Source organism: Nothoprocta perdicaria, unplaced genomic scaffold (assembly GCF_003342845.1).
Source record: "Nothoprocta perdicaria isolate Ctin4 unplaced genomic scaffold, notPer1 scaffold_22, whole genome shotgun sequence".
Classification (NCBI taxonomy): domain Eukaryota; kingdom Metazoa; phylum Chordata; class Aves; order Tinamiformes; family Tinamidae; genus Nothoprocta; species Nothoprocta perdicaria.
Genome location: NW_020455415.1, coordinates 5,951,012 through 5,968,839, shown reverse-complemented (window position 1 = coordinate 5,968,839; position 17,828 = coordinate 5,951,012). Strand labels below are relative to the sequence as shown.

The 17,828-nt window shown below is 41.0% G+C and overlaps 1 protein-coding gene across 4 annotated transcripts in view; it reads right to left on the bottom strand.

The window, feature by feature from the left end:
* LOC112947098 (ubiquitin carboxyl-terminal hydrolase 12-like) overlaps window positions 1-17,828 on the bottom strand; it is a 36,519-nt gene that overhangs the window by 8,209 nt on the left and 10,482 nt on the right. The window contains exons 1-6 of one of the 4 annotated variants that reach the window (XM_026039111.1): window positions 17,513-17,605; window positions 6,875-6,955; window positions 3,412-3,485; window positions 2,251-2,477; window positions 981-1,057; window positions 6-89 (exon numbers count right to left, since the gene is read on the bottom strand). In XM_026039111.1, the coding sequence (XP_025894896.1) occupies window positions 6-89; window positions 981-1,057; window positions 2,251-2,477; window positions 3,412-3,485; window positions 6,875-6,900 (488 nt within the window). In that variant the 5' untranslated portion in view covers window positions 6,901-6,955; window positions 17,513-17,605. Of the gene's footprint in view, window positions 1-5; window positions 90-980; window positions 1,058-2,250; window positions 2,478-3,411; window positions 3,626-6,661; window positions 6,768-6,874; window positions 6,956-17,512; window positions 17,606-17,828 lie in introns of those variants that run through there. The other 3 variants (XM_026039110.1, XM_026039113.1, XM_026039112.1) reach the window with 3 other exon arrangements.

The window sequence follows — 17,828 nt, the reverse complement described above, 5'->3', positions numbered from 1 at the left end:
CTTACCTCTTCTGTGCTTCCTGTTTACTGCGGCACTGTTCACAATAGTATTTATATTCACTGCATAGAGTTTCAGTATTACTAAAGCCTCTGTAAAAATAAAGTTGAAAGAAAAGTCAAACAGGCAGTGATACTCAGTCAGACTCTCCAGTTTAAAGCTACTCCCACTTCTGCTAAGAAAACAGTGTACACAGAGAATGAAGTTTCCCCTTCTCACGTGCCTCAAATACTGCCTAAACCCCAAATACTTTTTTAGATATATTTGTCCCAGTCTTGGTCTGTGGTATTAGTGCTCCAGCAGAAAAATCTGGAAATGACACCCTCCAGAATATCAACTGCATGCTTTCTGCACAGGAGTCAAACACAGCAAGGAGGTAACTGGGTTTTGCTTCCAGAAGAAGTAATTTCATCTTTTAATTTGGTGTTAGATGTTAAGTTTTGAACCTAAAGCCATCAGCTACTGACTGGCCAAAGTCTGGATCATCTTTCGGCTCCTAGTAATCACACACGAGTTATCAGCTATTACAATGCCAGCTGCTACAAGCAACCTGCAGTATCCCAACAGCTGATAAGCCCGGGATCTGGCTGTCTGCTACACACAGCAAACTATGTCAGCAAAAAAAGTAGGACCAGACAACTGAAATGCAGTAATAGTATGAAAATAAACAAAACTACAGTATGAATCCACACATACCATATTTAGTTTTGACAAAACCTATGTGATATAACATATTAAATTCCCCATAAAAAAAAGTGAAATCTGTTCTTAACCTGCCCCTAGGAAATCACACTGACTACCAAAATGCACCAAGAAAATAGCAGATGGAATAAGCAGGATAACAAAACAAACAACACTCTGAACAGAATATAGTTTATCATAAGCTTAAACCCTAAAGCTGTTGCACAACACAGCAACTAACTCAGACGCTTCCCTTGAAGCAAGTGCAGGTTTTTTCTCCATCCCAAAATATTTCCATTTACCTTAGGCAGTGTGTAATTGATGTATTTTGTTCCACATCAACCGATAGATCCAGAAAGTCTTCATCTTTGCTACTAACCTTGAAAAACATAAAAATAAATATTTCATAACAGCTGGGTATCTGGCAGGTTTTAGAGTTGCTTTAAGTTTCTGGAATGGTGAAGTGTCCTGCCCACAAGCAGAGAGATTTGTAATTTTACAAGTACACAGAGGCCTTTCTTGAAGTTAACTAAAAACGAAAAATAATCTGATGTATAGTTCTCCAAATCCAAAAGGGAATAATTAAAAAAAAAGGGAGGGAAGAAAATAAGACCTTCCTTGCAAAACATCTCTCCCCTTTGAGCCTTCAAGACACATCTGCTTACTTGATCAGCAAAAACAAGTTTCCACCACTGAGAGCTCTCAGCTGGAGAAGCTTTAACTGTACTCTACTGTTTTGCAGACTAATGCAGCTTTCTGCTCCATTCTGGAGTCTAACAGTAGATACTTATATACAATGCAGAAACAGGCAGCTGGATTTTCATCTAACTCCTGTGATGGGATATCAGTTACAGACACCATCTTGCTGTTTGTGGAAAAGTCACACTTAATCTCAAAATTGAGGCAGAATCTTACTAATCCCATTTTTAGAGTTTCTACTCACCATATTGCTATTATTTCAGATTCAAAATGCCAAGAGTAATCTCTGCATTTGTAATAATTTCTCTTTTTTTTTGTCTATCTGCTCTTTTTTTAATGGGGGTTATTATTTAATCAAAACAGCAGGTGAGTAACTGCAAATTTCTGGTCTAAAGGTGCTCTGGTTCTTCCAATTTTAGACTTTCTGGCACTTCTTTTGCTATCAAATAGAGTGGCTATGGATCAGCACTGAGAAGCACAGACTTTCATTTCAAGGCTGCTAAATTCAGTTAATCCCAGAGTTAAATAAATTGCAAGTATCTCTCATGTATAAACAAAACATAAACTATCAATCACTGACACAAGAAATAACATGAAGACAAAAAGGCAGCTCGTATCAGCCAGGGGCAGACTGCCTTGATGGAAACAGGGAGAAGGAATAGAAAACAACACTACGCTTTTTCTGAGAAACATACCTTAATGAGTATTGGTTTGAACATAGAGGTGATACAGTCTTAAAATACGCTACGCTCCATATTTTAATAGAGTGCAATTTCATCTATCCTAATAAATGAAAAAGTGTGCTTAGTATTAGAGAAAATGATCCAGAACCTCTGAAAAAATCTAAGAGATTTTGTTTTGTTTTAAACGTACAGCCTCACAGTTAAGACATCTGGTTTCATTGGTTAGTGTTCCTTGGAAGATTTCATGGACCCACGTCAGATCAGTCTTCTCTCCTTCCTCACTGTCGATGCTGCCATTCTGGAGTTTGCCATTCTGTTTCTCCTGCTTTTTCTCTTCCTGCAGTAAATCCGCAATAGTGTTAAGCAGGTAGTTTAGGAATTCATGTGCATCCTGCTGCATATAATTATCAAACAATTCTGGGAAGAAACAGAAGAGGGAAAATGAAAAAAAATGTACAGATACCTAAAAATACCAAATTACTGTGCATGTCCTTCCCCCTCCTCTAATTATTATATGACTGTAAGTTATTTTGGGGTACACTGTTGTTGTCCTAGCAATAGATATTAGATTGCCCTTATCTATTCTGCAGGTTGCACTACACAAGCAGACAGCTGGAAGATTATACAACGGAAACTCTGGGCATTGCTTGCAATCAAAGAAAACGATGGCTTTTTTTTCCCCCCCTCCTTTGTGAGAGGAAGAGAAATAAAAGAAATATTCTTATGTGTTGCCTTGGGCCACCAGTTCATTAAGTCCAGCATCAAGGGGCAAAAATTCCCCTGCTATCATAAGTCGGTTATCTTTTCAAGTCCGAACAGAGAGAATAAATCAAAGAGAACTTTTCTTCACACACTATCACTGGGAAATAACCACCAATTCTCATTGTAAGGAATTCATCCTACCACAAATGTAAGAAAAGAGGTTAAAAGTAGTTAAGTCTCCTTGGAGTCATTCATTTTGACCAACTGTGCAAGGTCTATTTAGCACGTGACAACTTCTGGCACAGCCCAAAGTGGGCAGACCTGCAGCAGAGCTTTAGAGTTCACTGTGCACAACACAGTAACCGGAGTGCTGAGATTTCTGTACACGCACTGTACTTGGTCTAAGTACAGAAACAAAGATATCCAGATAATCCTCTTACGACAGAGTACAGTTAATTCTGATATAATCTCTCTTCCTACGCTCTAAAGGTGGTGAAATTCACACCATTAGCTGGAGTTCAAAAAAATTTCTCAAATCTGTTCGAACTTGACAATTTGGACTCGCTTAAAAAGAGAATTGTGGTTACGCTTTAATGTGCTTAAATAGCCAATGTTTACATCTGCATAAGGATTTCATTTACTCATTTACCATTTTCTTTCCTCAATCGGGAAATAAATTTCTTGGGTGGGATGACTCCCACCTTCTTCTTTTGCGTAGCAATACTGTTGAAGAGATCAGAGAGGCATGTCAGGAGGCTTTCCTTCTTTCGGGGCTGCACTTTGTATGCCAAAACTTTTTCCCGAAATGGACGGCAAAAATAAAGTGCCTGTAAGACTGAGTTGCAGTAGCAGGTATTGCCGAACTGGTTAAAACAGAACAAAAGGAAAACAAACATTTTCATATTAGCTCTGTTAAAAGGTAACAAAAAAAAGAGGTCTCAGTTCCATTACGGCATGTTGAGCTCAACACATGAACTTGTGTTTTAGGGTTGTCTGTGTCAAATAAAATTAGTCTTTCGAGATAGCAAGTTATATGTTAAATATTTCCTGTTTACAACGCAATCTTATGAAGAGTACATGATGCAGGCAAATGCAAAGAGCAGCTGTTTTGCATCTGCCCTATCTGAAGGCAGTGTCATTTTACAGAGAGGAGGACAGTGATAACACGGCTTCCAGAGGCAACGTTCCAGACTGCTTAACAAGGACTAACACTTAAACCACAGAAAATCATCCAAAGCAGCGTATCATCTAAAGGAAATAGAGCATGCTCAAGTTTCTTCTCTGTAATTTATTCTGCCGTTGCACTGTACAAAAAAAAAAAAAAAAAAAAAAAAAAAAAAAAAAAAAAAAGAGAAATTTGCAAATCTGCCAGTCCCCAGATATTCTGGTAATGGATCTCAAGAGCATCATGAGCAAAATATTTTAAATAAACAAAATGAACCTACAAATAATTTGATTACACAACATGGATAATCATATTAAGTGGTACTCAGAGAATATGGCCAGTAGTGTTCACCAGATTTTGGTATAATTACTGTAGTAGAATAATTGCAAGTTAATAAACAGTTTGCTGACTGAGAGAAACAGAAAATTAATTCACACAGCATAAAAGGTTACAGCCCGACACATATATTAACATTAATTTATACCGTATGCAAACAACACAGAACAACTGTCAAACTTATTTACATGAGCAAAACAAATATACAGGCTGAGCATTTGAATTAGGATAGATCCTAACTCCTCTGTTTTTAGTGACCTAAAAAACAGAATAAACATTACAGCAAGTAAATCTGCATGCAAGACAAAATAAGCAAGAGAAGTACCAAAATCAATGAAGATCTCCTGTGATTAAGTACTTTGGCTTGGAGCAATCCTATCTAATATATTTGTCTATAATAAGTCCAGAAGATATTTTTTGAGAGACAGAAGAAACTAGGAAGTAACCCTGTTAACAAAATGGGAGGTCGAGGTGCACCCTAAGCCAGTACACAGAGTTGGTGAGAGTTAGGGCTGCATTTGGTGGGAAAATGTGTCAAATACATGAAGTCCATCAGCTGAGCGTGCACAGCTTTGGTGACAGCCAGGCTGGCGTGGCAGTGCTCCATGGGCTGCTGGATATTTGCAATCCTGCAGTGGCAGACACAGATCATATAGACAATTCATGCAGGCTAAGGAGGCCTAAAGTACAGAGGAAAACGCAGGTACAAACACGTAAGATCTAAGAACTCTTTTTGTCATGGTTTCTCTATGTAAATACATTTTTCAAATAGATGCCAAAATTATATTGGATAAAACTGATTGTATTTAGAAGCAATAATCTAATTCCAAAGATTTTACACCTGCAATGTGAAATTCAAGTCAAGAAGATACACTCTAAGACACAGGCTTTTTAAAATGAGAAGCGTGACAAAAGTTTCAAGATAAAGCATTGCTCCAGCCCTCACATGCCACCTTACACATAACCCATTTTAGCAACAGGATGGCAAAAGAAGAAGTCAGACCCTTTGCCCCCCCAGCCACTGCGGTGGCTCTAGCAAACGTCTGACGTCAGGGCCAGCTCACTCATCCAAAGAGAAATTCAAGCTTTAAAAAAAAAAAACCCCAATGTCCATGAGTTCAGCACCTTTCATGTGTCCTGCATGGTTCCTAGGATTGATGAAACAAGACTGGTAATACCCAAGCAATGGGAAAAGCACCCGCTTTGTGCTGCAGGGTTGCAGTGCATGACACAAAACTACCTAGCACTACTAAAGTGCTCCCATTTATTTTGTCTCATTAGGGAACCAGGAATAACTCAGGAAAAAGGTCTCCAGAACAGAAGCATGAAAACAATTATCCCCAAGAAGCTGATTGCAAGAAATAAAGCACAACAGTATTAGTCATGTTTTGTCCTTCTGAACAGAGTATGGATGGGAGTAAAGCCACTCTGGATATTTTTAGAACTCTATTTTTTTCTTCACAGTATTCATCACTCTGCTATTTATGTTACAACTGGAGATGCCTTCCATTTTTCTCATTAGAGGGCAAACCTCAGAGGCTTCGGAACGGCCATTAACACCATTCCTGAGAAACATAATTCAATATCTTCAGATAGTTTGGTGTTCAAGAAAACAAACTGCTAGAAAGGCAGGCAGAAATCAATTAAATGAATTCTAATGCACTGCAGTAAAGAACACTTTGGTAGCTATCTTAACCTTCCTTGGTGCGTCAAAAGGTAGATCATTTTGTTCTTTGGTTTTCTGTGAAATGTGCCTACATAACCACTAAACAGGAACATATCTGAGTTTGCAGTGAGCTCTGTCAAAACTGTATATTCACATCATAAACAGGACGATACAGAACCACAGCTTCCATATCTAATTTCTTATAAAGCAATAGGATCACTGGTAACAAAAGCAACAGCTGCCTTTCTCCTCCAAAACACATGCTCCATTCTTTCCATAGTTAATGTGGACACACATCTCCTATTGCCCAGCAGATCCTAGTCAAGGCAGATGTATGCAAACTGACAGATTAAAAAAAAAAAAATCATTTTAAAAGGACTTGCTGGTATACAAGACAGTCAAACAGGGAGTATTGTTACATGTTAGAAAATTACCAGCCAAGTAAACTCAGTTTATCCCTCGGCTATGTCCTCACATAGCAGAACGACCACAAATCCCACGAGTGGTATAAACCAAAATACACTTATTCCTTTAAAAACATCAAGGCTTACATATATTATAGTATCAGCGTAGCATCACATATTTTTGCTCTAAAAGGAGCAGAAAACATGCCCTAACAGCATCTGCACTTTATTATTTAATGTTCAATACAATATTACAATCCTATAATTAGAAATGTGTCTAAGTAGGAAAGTTTTTCTCAAAGGCTTTTAAATTAATAAATATTCTTACAGTGTTTGAGCTTTCTATCTTGGTTATAAACAACAAGGCATTGCATCATATGGCAGGATGTGATGTCTACGCAGATTACCACTGTGCATCACAAGTGCCCAAAGTCCTGAAAGAGAATCCTGTTAATTTGAAAATGCAAGGTTTTGAATTTATTTAAAATTTATTATCATTAAGATAGGACAACAGCATTTAAAGCAAAGAAAATTCACTTACATTGACCAAGCCGAAGTAATGCTCATTCACTGGGAATTGTTCAGGACCAATCTCTTTCTCCAAAGCAGAGGCATTGGCGCCCTGCAAAGAAAAAGTAAGCTTTACGTTAGAAGAAGAAAATCTTCCCCAAAACATCCAAGAGAATCCATACTGTTCCCATAAAAACAAAGGAGGGGGGAAAAAATGTTACTTGCATGCAGAATTAGCATTTAAAGTGTTATCTGTGTTCTTGAAAATGTAATCAGAGACTTAATTTACTATTACAAAACATACCATAGTTTCACTTAAAAAAAAAAAAAAAAAAAAAAAAAAAAAAAAAAAAAAAAAAAAAAAAAAAAAAAAAAAAAAAAAAAAAAAAAAAAAAAAAAAAAAAAAAANAAAAAAAAAAAAAAAAAAAAAAAAAAAAAAAAAAAAAAAAAAGACTTTATCAGCTTCAATTACACCAGAGCACTATAAATTTCATTTCATCAGGAGAGGTTTTTGCATTGGAATTTATTTGAAAATTATCAGTAAGAACATTGTTCTCATTTAAGGTTTCAAGTTCCTCACAGTGAGAGACAAAACCAACACAAAGAAGAAATGCATTAGACCCTACTGAAATTTGGCTTTGCTACCTTTATGACCTATTAAGCCTAGTGTATTTCTGAATACAAGCTTGAGTCTCCAGCAGTATCCCAAAGACAGAGAGCAGGATATGACTGGGGAACACCACTGACATCCATTTTGTTTCATTTATCCCAGAGAAGAGGAACTGAACCACATCAGCACTCCTACTTTAACTCTGCCCACCTCAAATTTGAAATCTCTGTGCATTTATTTCCATTTTTAATCCTCTCAGTCTGGCAAATTCCATTCACCTACTTCCCTGGAGCTCATAAACATTTACTATCAAAATCATTAAGTAAATGTTTTGATCATTTCCATGGGCACTCTACTATTAGAATAAAACACAGACAGTAGAGGCCCTGTATTTAGTCTGCTAAAGTCAAATGAGATATATCAGAAAAAAAGAACATGGCAATTTCCTACGACACAAAAACTCCCCAAAAGTCACTTGATTTAACAAAAAGGATGGAAACTCTGCAGTCACATCTCCTGCATCAGATTTATAGGGAATAACATTCATCAAAAGGACAGAAAACAAGGAAAGCTTGCAATTATCTAGTATAAAAACACAAAACCATTGAGTGCTGATATATTTACAAGCAAAGCTCTACACGAGCAGCAATTCCACAGATATTTTTGAGGCCTCAGTGCCAGGTCAAGCAGCTCCTCTCATCTGTTTCCCCACACTCCTTCCTCATTCTCAACTACTCATGTTTTCCCTCCAGGATGTCTGAAAAAAAAAAAATACCCAAAGCTAAATCTAGACATAGGATTAGCTCTCTTCAGAATAAATATCTGACTAATTAAATTAATAAACAATTCTAATTTTTAAAAAAGATAATGCTGGAATAATCTACCAACCTAAAATAAACCAATAATACAACTCAACTAAGCCACTGACTTGTCCCCTCCAACGGCTTAACCCTACCTGCTGCCCAGGATTTCTTAATGTGGATAAACCAAGTGCAGGGGCAGATGCAAATTAAAGTTTGCTTAATAAATTAAATGCTTAAGTCACTCAGCCACAGAAGCTAAACTGACCTAATGGTTTCAATTCTTCCTATTGTTTATCAGAAAGCCTTTGAAACCATCACGGCAGAATCACGCAGCACACAAGGGCTCCAATAGTCAGCACTTTAGGAACTGCAAGGAAGGAAACACACGCTGCAGGTCGGCGGGCAAGGGCGCCTCGCTGCAGCTGGGCCCGTGATCTTTGCACCTGAACTCACAGAGAGCAAATGCAGCAAAGGGAGATGGAGCCGGGCAGGGCACGATGCGTCCACGCCGTGGTGAAGCCCAGCAAGCAGCTCTCTCTGCAGTCCCACGCTATATAGGTTTTCCCATTGCTGCTAAAACGTTTCTCCAGCTCGGTAAATATTTCAGCCCCAGATCAGGCAATATCTGCATGTGGAAACACTGTGCACTTGGCTATTTTGCTAACACCAACATTTCACTTCTCAACTAGAAATAAAATCTGACTAAATTCTCCAACATATGAGAATTTGTATCTGATTATTCAGTGAACTGAGAGGTGTATTGCTGTTGGGGAAAAGAAATTAGTCTGCACCATACAGTATATAACACTTTCATAACTATAAGAAAATCAAAATGTAGGAACAGTAAATAATGACCAAAAAAAAAAAGTTACAAAGCAATAGAGTTTGCTCAGCATACAAGAGCCAAGCAAATAACACACAATACAACATACCTAAATGGGTAAAAGATGTATAAGATGTATAAAATAAATACATCTTTCTGAGTGGAAAATTTGCAAGCACTTCCACAAGGATTCCCGGAGGTCCGTGAAACGCTCTCACAGGATTGTGCTGCCACTGTGATCCAGAGCGTTAGTCGCCTGGCCCAGCTGAACTATCCCCGTTTGGGGTTCAGGAGAATCTGTGTTGCTGTCAGGCTTTACCCAATTTTACAGGATGGAACTCTTGCAAGGAAAATATGTGCACTTTAATCATTGCTTTTGTTTGCTTTTCATCAAAAAAATGCTGCTAACAATGACCAAGGCAATCCCAGCAGTGCACAGAGGATGACACATTTCCTGTCTTGGCTACATCAGTTATTTTTGTTTTTGTGCATAATAGCATTCACAAGGAAGAGAATTTCTCAAAGAACATTCCTGGTATTCACTGGTTTCCATGAAAAAAGATCCTGAAGAACACCCTAAAAAACCCTCAAATGCTCAGTTACAGCAGAGTATGAAGTACAAGCACAGGGAGCTGACAACATTCAAGGGTTTTTTTTTTCCAGTTTTCAGAAGAACTCAGCAAGGACATCACATCTGATGCACATGAGATGCTGGGAAGACAGAAGTAACTAAATAAAACTGTTGTTTATCCCAAGAACTCAAAAATCTTTTTGTTTTTGTGACAAGTTTTGTTGAGTTTGGTAAAGTAAAAAGGGAAATGAGAAGTCCAGTGTCAAAAACTCTTGCCTGAGGTAGCTGTTTAAGGAAGCCATCACAAGTGAAAGACACCAGAGCGTAGCTAAAATTTTAGTTGGATAACCCATCAAAAACACAACAGAGATCTAACGTGTCTGTAATGGAAGCTGCAAATCTTCTCTGCTCGGTAGAGAAGTCTTAAAGATTTACTTCCAGTCCAATACACCATGCAAGGGGAAAATAAAACATAGTAGACGTTATTTCTCAAATTACACCACTAACTTACTGCCTGGCTGAAGCAAGGCAAGGAGGAAGGTTGCTCGAGCATTACGGACCCTTATCTCCTCAATCAGCACCTGACTATTCCTGCAAAGCACATGAAGAGTTTCCCTGACCTATATTAAATACACTGCAGGAACTGGAGGAACGCACACACTTTCCTGGGGGTTAGACCCTTGGATGCCTTTAAACCTATTTGCACTTAGAGGTATTTTAAGAGAGGTGGATGGCAGAATGCATCACTAGTCTCACAAGAACCATCAAGGGAAATGACTGCTGGAAGGTGAATATAAGTTAAGGCTTTTCTCTCCATCGAGTATGAGCAGCTTTACAGTAGGAATTACAAGAGGGTCCAGACCCAAGGAGTTCTGATGCCTTGACGAACAGCTGGCAGCAACTGAAGACAACAGTGCAGCGCAGGGTGTGAACTCCAGTCTGCTGGTGAGACCCATTCACATGTCCAGCATCCACACGGGTCTAGCTTAAAATTACAGCTCCCTCTTCCTTTTTCAGCACCACAAAGTTTCAGCAAATTTTAGAGGATTCCGTGCCCACCACAAAACTTGGACAAGAATGAACAAGTATTATTAGTGAATAACCATTTTGTCAAAATTAACATTCCTACTCTGACAAATCCCAGCTTCCACTGATAATCCCTACATTTTGTGGCTACGGAGACGAGGAGGGTTGTAGAAGCAGAGCTGAGCTCTCTTTGTCAGCTGCCAGCAGCGCACAAGCAGCTGCTGCCATAGCTGCACTGAGAAAAGGGATCAAAATCAGCGCACGGCTGGGTCGCTATCGCTGCTGCTACTCTGAACCCTTGTCAAAAACAATCAGGTCAACTCGGTCCTGCTGCTCGAGTGCAGAAGCACTGAAGCTATGAAATGAGGGGGGAAAAAAATAAAAATAATCCACGCATGACCTGCAACCAGGGAAAGGATATGAGTGGGAAGACCCCACAGGCACCTTTGCCAGAGCCCCGAGGTTTGGGCCAGGAACAGGTTGCCGCACTTCCTTGTGCTAAGGGAGTCCCTAACTAAGCACACAGGAAGTTGGAACCAGCAGCCCCGCACGTTTTGGAGGGTGCCAACTTCACACCAGCTCTGCCTGCATGCTGGAGCGTCTCGGGTTATTAGCACAGCCTGCTCACTATTAGAAATTGGATATATCTTCTAAATTATACAAATGGACACATGGCAGATGTATGGGACAGGTCGGAAAAGTCCTTTAATAAAACAACAAGAAACTACAGCAAAAGAAATAGAACAGCAAGCAAAGAAAAATATACCCACTGAGAAACTCATTAAATGCTGCTCCAGTGCAGGAATTATTTCTGGCATGCTCTAATTACATAGTGTTCTTGAAATTGTACAAGCAAATCTGTGTAAGAGCAGATTATCAATGGATTTATAGACAGCTCCATTACTAGCTCAGCAGAATAGGATAAAATCCTAATGATCTGTCTACTTCATTAAAAAGCATGTGGCAAGTTACAGATACCTAAACGTTACTAGAGATTTTTACAGCAAGGAGGCAGTTGCTGAAGAACAAGAGGCTTGAAGAACATGGAAAGAAAAGAAGGAGAACTGCGAAGCCCTTCTCCTATTTTGCAAAATTACAACCTGGAACTTGCTATTTGCTTCATTTTTAATATTAATGAAGCTAACAAAATCTATGACAAATTTGGTTAAGTCACTGTGTTTATTTTGGGGATGCCATCATTTTATATACTCCATTTACAGTTTATTTATAGATAGGATATTTTCAGAGAATAAATTATTGAAACCATCAGTTCATATATCACTGCTTTAGTTTCAAAAAAAACTTAAATGAATACTGTATAAAGTGTTGTTTCCTTTAGTCTTATCTAAAATATATGCAAGATTAATTTTGTCATCAGACTACTTTTAAAGAACTAAAGATAAATTAGTTAAGTTAAAATGCTCTCCCTTCCCAACTCCATATAGTCCATGGAAATCTCACACCGCAGCCTTTCTGCAAAGGGAAATGACTTGCCAGTTTTTAGCTCAGTGCAAAGTATTTGTTTCAGCATTACAAGCTTTTTCTCCAAGCCTTGTATCCTGCTCCCATTACAATTAATACAGTTCAGCTCCAATAAAGTAATTAAGGCATTGCAACTTAGGATATTTCTAAACTTTTATTACAGCTGCATGCACACTCAGAGGCTCGCAGCGTGACTGCTGGTGTAATAGCCTGGTGAAATAAAAGCACCTGATAATACCTTAGGTTAAGCACAGCTCTAAACCACCTCAGCTTTTGGACTGGAACCAGTTTATTCCCACTGAGACACTTCCCTAAGGAACAACGTTGTTCTGCAAAAATAGGAATGAGGTCTAGGAGAGATTTCAGCATACATCATGTACCAGGTGTACAAGTTTTCCTGGAGTCTCTCTCTAGCTATTCATTTGGCTTTTTATTTTTTAAAATAAATGAGAAAGAAAAAAGAGAAAAGATTGAGCATTTGAAAAGAAGCTGGAAAATGGCTTTCCAGTTGGGCAGAGAGGCCCAATGACACTATCATGCAGTGCCTGCAAATACAAAAACTGGTTAAATATCCAGCCTGCCTAAATAATGGTTGCAAAAAGCCAACAACAACATAATCAAACCAAATAGGGCAAGCCAGGGCTACTTCAAACCTGTCGGGGAAGAAACCTGAATCAGGTCTGCCTACATTTGCTTCACTACAGGAGCTGTGATAATTGGCCCCGGTTCAGCAACATTAAGATGACCATGTGGCAGAGCGTGAAAGGGAGCAGAACAGGGGTTGTATTTCTAAAATAGTTTATAAAACACACAGCCAAGATTTTTTAAACCTCAGAATTAGATGCTAAATTCCTATCTTTTAAAATGTCTTAGTTGTGCACAGCACTGCAGGCCGATAAAAAGCTCTGTCATCTTGGCAATCCCACCCTATGACTTAGGCTTTGAAATGATTCCTTTGCAGGGATCCAGGCGGGCTGTGACTCCAGGCAGAGCAAATTATGGTAAATTGAACTTTGGATTCCTGCACTCCGTGTGCTTATGCAGGCAGAACAAACATAATCTTGAGAGGAGCAGGCAGTGCGATGTCATGGACTTCCCAAGACTCCACGCTTTTAAATACTAGAAAATCTGCCCAATTTGCACTGCATGTTCTGTGTGCAGGAACGACCATGTCTGCTGACTCTTCAACAGAGAGGAAAGTGCACAGAGCGCTCAGGTTGCTACCAACACCACAGGGACTGCAGTGATGCAACACAACAGCATTTCAAAATAAAGTCAGTACCACCGAGTATTTCAAATCTGAAATACAGTTCCAATTAAAGCATTTTTAAATGCAGAATGCTTTATAAACTGTTGCATGCAAATGCTTATTCAATGAGGAGCTAGCCGTGCCAGGTCCACGAGACCTAGGCCTTATTTACCGCAGCACAGGAGGAAATACACATTTGGGGAAATCTGTAATTTTCTGCTCTTTGAAATTAGACTATGCAGGTAGGCTTGAGGTCATATAGGAAGGATGCTGGATTAAGGGTAGGGAGAACAGAACTACTGATTAGAATCTTGACTTTTGAAATGTGGTGCTATCTTGGTCTTCTCGGCCAATCTCTCCAAAATTTCGTAACCACTTCTACCTGAGAAGAGCCCTGCAAGGCTTCTCCCCACCCTTGGTATCTCTCATTTGATCCTGTGACACTGCACATATCTAAGCATAGACAGAGCTGTGACAGACACACAGATGTGAGAGGCCAAGTGGACAAATTACCGGAGGAGGAGCTGAAAATATAAAACACAATACAGGGAACAAAACATGACGATGTACAGTGCAGTCCTGACTCTGGCAACAAGTCTAGGTAACTCCCAAATTGACACCTGTAAGAGTAAATACTGAAACCTACTTATTTTATTTAATAGAAATCCATGTACAAGATGTACATAATAGCTATTTTCAAAAAAATTAATCATTTATGTCTTATAGTTGCCTCAGTATTCCCTGACACAAGAACTACATGAAGGTATGAACTCTTCAACTTTACTGATAACTTCAGATCCAAAGAGAGACAACCCAAAAACTGAGTCAGGTGGTAGCTTGAAAATCCTGCATAATATTAAAAAAAAAAAATAGAAAAAATAGAAAAAAGCTCAAGAGACTTGCCTGCTGTTCATCCAATGTTATTTTACTAGCGAAGCTTAAACAAAGTTCTAAAAAGGTAGGTGAAACAACAGTGAAGATAAACATACTACACCAGTGACATGAAAGTCCTGCTGGAACTGAATAATGTAAATGATTCAACTAGCAAATGGAAATGTATTAGGTACAAATGATTCCGTCATCTCTTTGCTACCACTGAAGTTAATAATTATATCCACGCTGCCCTGAATCAGAGCAGCAGAATAGGACTACCACTAATTTGTAGACTGGATTGGAGCTCTTTAGGCATGTCTTGCTGGTTTAGCAAACGAGACAGGGATCTGATGGGAAGTGTCCCTAATTAGTTCATCAAGAAATACGAGCAGTTCTGCAAACACCTTTCTGCCAACTTCTCACCAAATGAGCAGTCTGAGGAAGGAAAACACCAGCTCTACATTTTTCAATTCCTTCTACACAAGTGTTCGTTTTGCTTCCTTAAATGTGAAAAAAAGTTATTGTTAATGCAACAACAACAAGATGACTCTGGACTCAGACTTCTGGATTCAAGCTCAGTCCTACAACTGGCTGTCACAGCCCAGAGGGCTCCAGGTCTGCAGCACCTCCGGGTTCACACAACAGAGCAGGGATCTCTCCGGACCAGCACAAGCCGCAGAACGAAAGAGCTACTGGGTTTTACACATTTTTTGCAATGGAGCTAAGCGCTCATCATGAAGCTAAAGGGGCAGGGGTAAATAAAACAGCCTCAAGACTTCTTCCCACTTCAGCCTCTAGTTAATTTTGTAGTTGCTTCCAGAAAGAAAAGGAAAGCTCCTGGCCAACAAGATAAACACAAGGGGAGCAAAATTAAGCCAGAGGGACACAGCAAAGAAGCAAACTCCAGTTGCTAGCTTTTGGCTATGGACATGCCTTGTCACACAGGGCCAGTCTCCTCACACTCACAATGTGAGGAGGATTCATTCACAATGAATCACATTCAAATTAACATGTATTTTCCTACGAGCTCCCAACCATCGCAACACTATGGCTGCCACATGGATGTTGAGCAATTGCAAACAAAAATAAAAGGGATGGTGCTGGCAGACAGGAAATGCAACAATCGCAAGGCCCGGGAGGAATGATCCACACTACAAAAACCTGGAAGTTATCCTAGCGAGAGGATCTCATAGAAGTTTGAATTCGTTACTAAGCAGTAATGTAGTAACAGCGTTGAATTTAATTTTTAGGGAAACAATGCAGAATATGGGAGTAACTGGGAGATGGAAAGGCAGGAACCCCAGTCCTTTCACTGCTGACTTGACCAACATAGGAGTCGGGCAGTGTCATTACCTTGTGTTTCAATTTCCCAGTTTGAAACGCAGATGATGACTAGAAAAATTAAAATTGTGTATTTTACTAAAGATATGCAAAGTACTGTGCAAGCATTACGTATTAGTATAACTCTGAAGAAAACAGTTTCCCAAGTAGACTTAGAAAGCTTAGCTTTTTCACATTATGACAAAGTAAACAATATTTTTATTCTAGATGCTAACTCAAGTAGATACAAACAAGCTGATCCAATTTTTCAAAAATAACACCTAGCATCTTAAATTTCCTGTGCTGGCTGAAGAAAAAAACAGAGTGAACTTGCCTGTGTGTTTAGCCAACCTGTACATACAGCTGCAACGCCGATCCTGACAAATTCCCTAGCATCTGATGAAGGGGACGCACGATGCAGCTGGAAGCAAGGTTCTCCGGGAGAGAGAGGCACAGTTATCTCCTGTTAGCAGCACTGCATGACACTTTCTCTCTGCAGGGAAATGAAACAATAGCTTCTCTTGAAGAGAGAGCAGGAGGCACATTCTGCCTCCCAAAGCTGCAGCATGCTGAGAATATAATTGTTAAAACCTCCTCTTGGAGAAAATAGTACTTCAGAATGGACAGTAATTTGGTACAAGTATCTCCTTGGCTTCCAGCTTCCCAAACCAAATTAAGATAAGCACAAGAGTGGAAATTAACTTAATACAGAATAAGCCTAAGGTTTCTAAAAACAATCAATGAAACACTGGAATGACTGCATTCAAATTCGGCGATGCACCCGTAGGAAAAAGCACTGCCTGATGTTTGCCCTCTTAATCCAAGGCTCAGTCAGCTGATGTCAGGAATGCATCCAAAATATTACATGGGATTGAGTCAATCGCCTGCCCCTGGGGTAGGGAACTCCAAGTCATGCTCCAGATCCTTCTCGTGACCTTAATTTCACCTGTATTGATCATGGTGGATTAAAGATATTTCATTTGAAAAATCTAGGGAGATCAGTGAATTCTGTAGCTCCAAAGAGTTTTCTGCAGTATTTGACTCGATCCTGTAACACCAGCTATCATTTCTGTAACAAGAAATACCTGTTTTAAAGAAGTATTACTATGAAACTCCAAACACTCAGCTTTGTACAGCACCAGCGCAGCTCTTTCTGTCTGGATGTCAAGTGGATCAAAACCAGCAGTCAGTCCCCAGTACCTAAATGTATTTAAACACATATAACAAGGCACAAAGCCGCACACCCGCACACAGACCTGCAAGCTGGTACCCAAGGGACACTTGGGACACTGCTGCCTCCCACCTGGCTCCCACAGGATTCCTCAGATGAGGTGGGAACTTCACTCTGGCCACGCAGAGAAGGGTTATCAAGATACTTGGCTACCGAGCACTAGGGCTGAACACCCTGAACGCCTCCGCCGGGTCCCAGGGAGGGCTCTGGAAATGCAGCTCTCATTCCTGCTCCGATGCGGTACTAAGCGTCCCCGTGAAGCGTCACAAGCCACCCCGGCGCCACGGGAGGAGAGATTTTATCCCCCGCCGTGCTGCGGCGTGGACGGGGCGCCGTGCTCCTCACCGGGCCACGTAGCGTCGTTAAAACCCGGCGGTTACGGGGCACGCAGAGGCGGGGCGGCCGGTACCGGTGCCACGGGAGCCCGTGGGGACACCGCGGCGCATTTACACACCAGCCTGAGTGCAACACGGCTCGAGCACCACCGCAACCACAGCAAACTGCGCTGGAAAGCGCGCACAAGTGCTTACACACACACGGTTATATATGTAAGGATAGCGACGGTTCCAACGCTCTCCTCCCCCCACACACCCCAGTGTCCCGCCGGTGCCGTGTCGGGCGCGGTGCCCCCGCGGTTCCCGGCGCTGGCAGCGGCCCCGGGCCCGCGGCCGCGCTGCTCACCATGGTACAGATGGAGGCGAGCCTGCGCACCGTCATGAGCACGTCCATGGCGCCGCCGCGCCGCCCGCCGCCGCCGCCGCCGCCATGTTGCGAGCAACTGACAGCGCCAGCCGCGCAGCCGCCTCACGGCGCCGCGCCGCGCCGGTGCGGCGCCCAAACGGCGCCGGCTGCGCCCCGCGCCGCGCCGCACCGGGCCGCCCCGCCGCCCGGCCCCCCCCGCCCCCCCGGGCTCCGGGGGCCCCCCCCCCGGCCCCCGGCGCCGCCCGGCCCCCCCGCCGCCAGCCCGCCCCGGTTTGGGGCAGAAACGCGGGGTTTG